Source organism: Clarias gariepinus, chromosome 15 (assembly GCF_024256425.1).
Source record: "Clarias gariepinus isolate MV-2021 ecotype Netherlands chromosome 15, CGAR_prim_01v2, whole genome shotgun sequence".
NCBI classification, from domain to species: Eukaryota; Metazoa; Chordata; class Actinopteri; order Siluriformes; family Clariidae; genus Clarias; species Clarias gariepinus.
The window spans coordinates 2,235,359-2,237,500 of NC_071114.1; the positions used below are offsets into that span (position 1 = coordinate 2,235,359).

Below are 2,142 nucleotides of genomic sequence, written 5' to 3' on the forward strand. Positions count from 1 at the left end.
CTCGCCCTATCTGTTGACCGCTGTTAGACCCCTGACCGCTGTTAACCTCTCACAGCCAGAGGCCTAGAGAGAGCTGATTGGCCGAGCTCTCTCAGGGGGGAGGGATGAAAGGTACTCAGTGTTCCCACATTAATGACGGCTCTAAAAGCCAATTAAGGGCGTCTGTGAGCTCGCGCTGGCGGAGGGAGCGAATGAGCGAGCAGTTCGAAAAAAATGGTCGGTGACACCACGTGAATCGGAGGAAACACGTGGGGCGGTCTGTGGCTCTCCCGACTAATTGCCGGTAGATGGTTTATGTGGGAGCCTCCAGTGATGGGGTGGAATTGTATACTACTAAATTAGGAGAGAAAATCGGACATCTGTTTAAGAAAATGTATTGGTACAGGATACGGTTCACAGGTTGATGAATTTGCAGAAAAGAAATTAGTTCATTCTCTTTAAGGGGAGTAAAGTATTCTAGGTTCTGATCTGACATGGCTAGTTTAACATCTGCATAACTTACATTGTTTGGTTTCAAAGCCTTAATTTTATGCCTAATATTTACAATTTTATTATTAAAAATCACTAAAAAAGTAATCACTATTGCATGATGTTGTTGTGGAGATTTCTGCAGTGGTCTCATTTCTGGTTAATTTGGAGCGGTCTGTTTTAAAGAGCGTGTATGATCATTATACCAGGGAGTGAGTTTCTTATCTCTAATAATTTTACTTTTAACCGGAGCTACATTATCTAAGGTGTAACGAAATGTCGATTTTAAATATTCAGTCGCCTGATCGAGTTCTGTGGGGTCAGACGGTAATCTAATCAATGTTGGTAACTCTGGGGGATTACTAATAAAGCTCTGCGTGGTATTTGATGTGAATGTACGTTTAGTACGGTAGCGCAGTGCTGTGCGTACGTTATTACTATGAGACACTTGAATTGTAAATAAATTTCCTATACTTAATCCGAAGAATATTATTGAATCTAAAGTGTGACCTGCTTCATGAGTGGGTCCTACTACACACTGATTTACTCCTACTGATACTTCACTGACTGAGTCCAGTATGGACATAAATGCTCTACGCACAGGGTCTTCTGGATTCTCAAAATGAATATTAAAATCTCCAGCAATTAATGCCTTGTCTACAGAAATGACTAGGTTTGAAAGGAAATCTGCAAATTCACAAAAAAATTCAGAGTACAGCCCTGGAGGTCTGTAAATGACAATTAGTGGAATTCAAATGTTAGAGTCAGAATTTGGCATAAACAGAATGAGAACATGGATCCATCATGCCTTGTTACCACTGTGCAGGCTGGTGATGTGGTGTAATGGTGTTGGGGATGTTTTCTTGGCACACTTTAGGCCCCTTAGTACCAATTGGGCATCGTTTAAATGCCTACCTGAGCATTGTTTCTAACCATGTCCATCCCTTTATGACCACCATGTACCCATCCTCTGATGGCTACTTCCAGCAGGATAATGCACCATGTCACAAAGCTCCAATCATTTCAAATTGGTTTTTTGAACATGACAATGAGTTCACTTTACTAAAATGGGCCCCACAGTCACCAGATCTCAACCCAATAGAGCATCTTTGGGATGTGGTGGAACGGGAGCTTCGTGCCCTGGATGTGCATCCCACAAATCTCCATCAACTGCAAGATGCTATCCTATCAATATGAGCCAACATTTCTAAAGAATGCTTTCAGCACCTTGTTGAATTAATGCCACGTAGAATTAAAGCAGTTCTGAAGGCGAAAGGGGGTCAAACACTGTATTAGTATGGTGTTCCTAATAATCCTTTAGGTGAGTGTATATATATATATATATATTGTTTCCATGTCAAATTTTTCATGTCACTGTGTGGGGTAATTAACCTTATTATTACCCTGACTGTAGTATGTGAGAGAGGCAGGGGACTGACTGGGAAGCTCTCTCATTCGGAAGTACAAGATGGCGAGGGTGGAGGTGAGAGGATATTACATCAGTAAAGCAGGAGCAGAAAAAAGCGCACATCTAACTTTATACCTCAATGTGGTTAGTATATCACTCACACTACATAATGCTATAAACCCCAGATCATTCATAACACAGTGAATATATACTGCACTGTACAGTTTCACAGACATATTTCATTCCTTTGTTCTGTGTGAAATAGG

At 41.1% G+C, this 2,142-nt stretch overlaps 1 protein-coding gene across 1 annotated transcript in view; it reads left to right on the top strand.

Annotated features, from left to right (window-relative positions):
- Positions 1 to 1,936: 1,936 nt before the first annotated feature.
- LOC128543190 (mucin-5AC-like) overlaps positions 1,937 to 2,142 on the top strand; it is a 12,298-nt gene continuing 12,092 nt past the window's right edge. The window contains exon 1 of the mRNA XM_053513550.1: positions 1,937 to 1,951. Within this exon, the coding sequence (XP_053369525.1) occupies positions 1,937 to 1,951 (15 nt within the window). The remainder of the gene's footprint in view (positions 1,952 to 2,142) is intronic.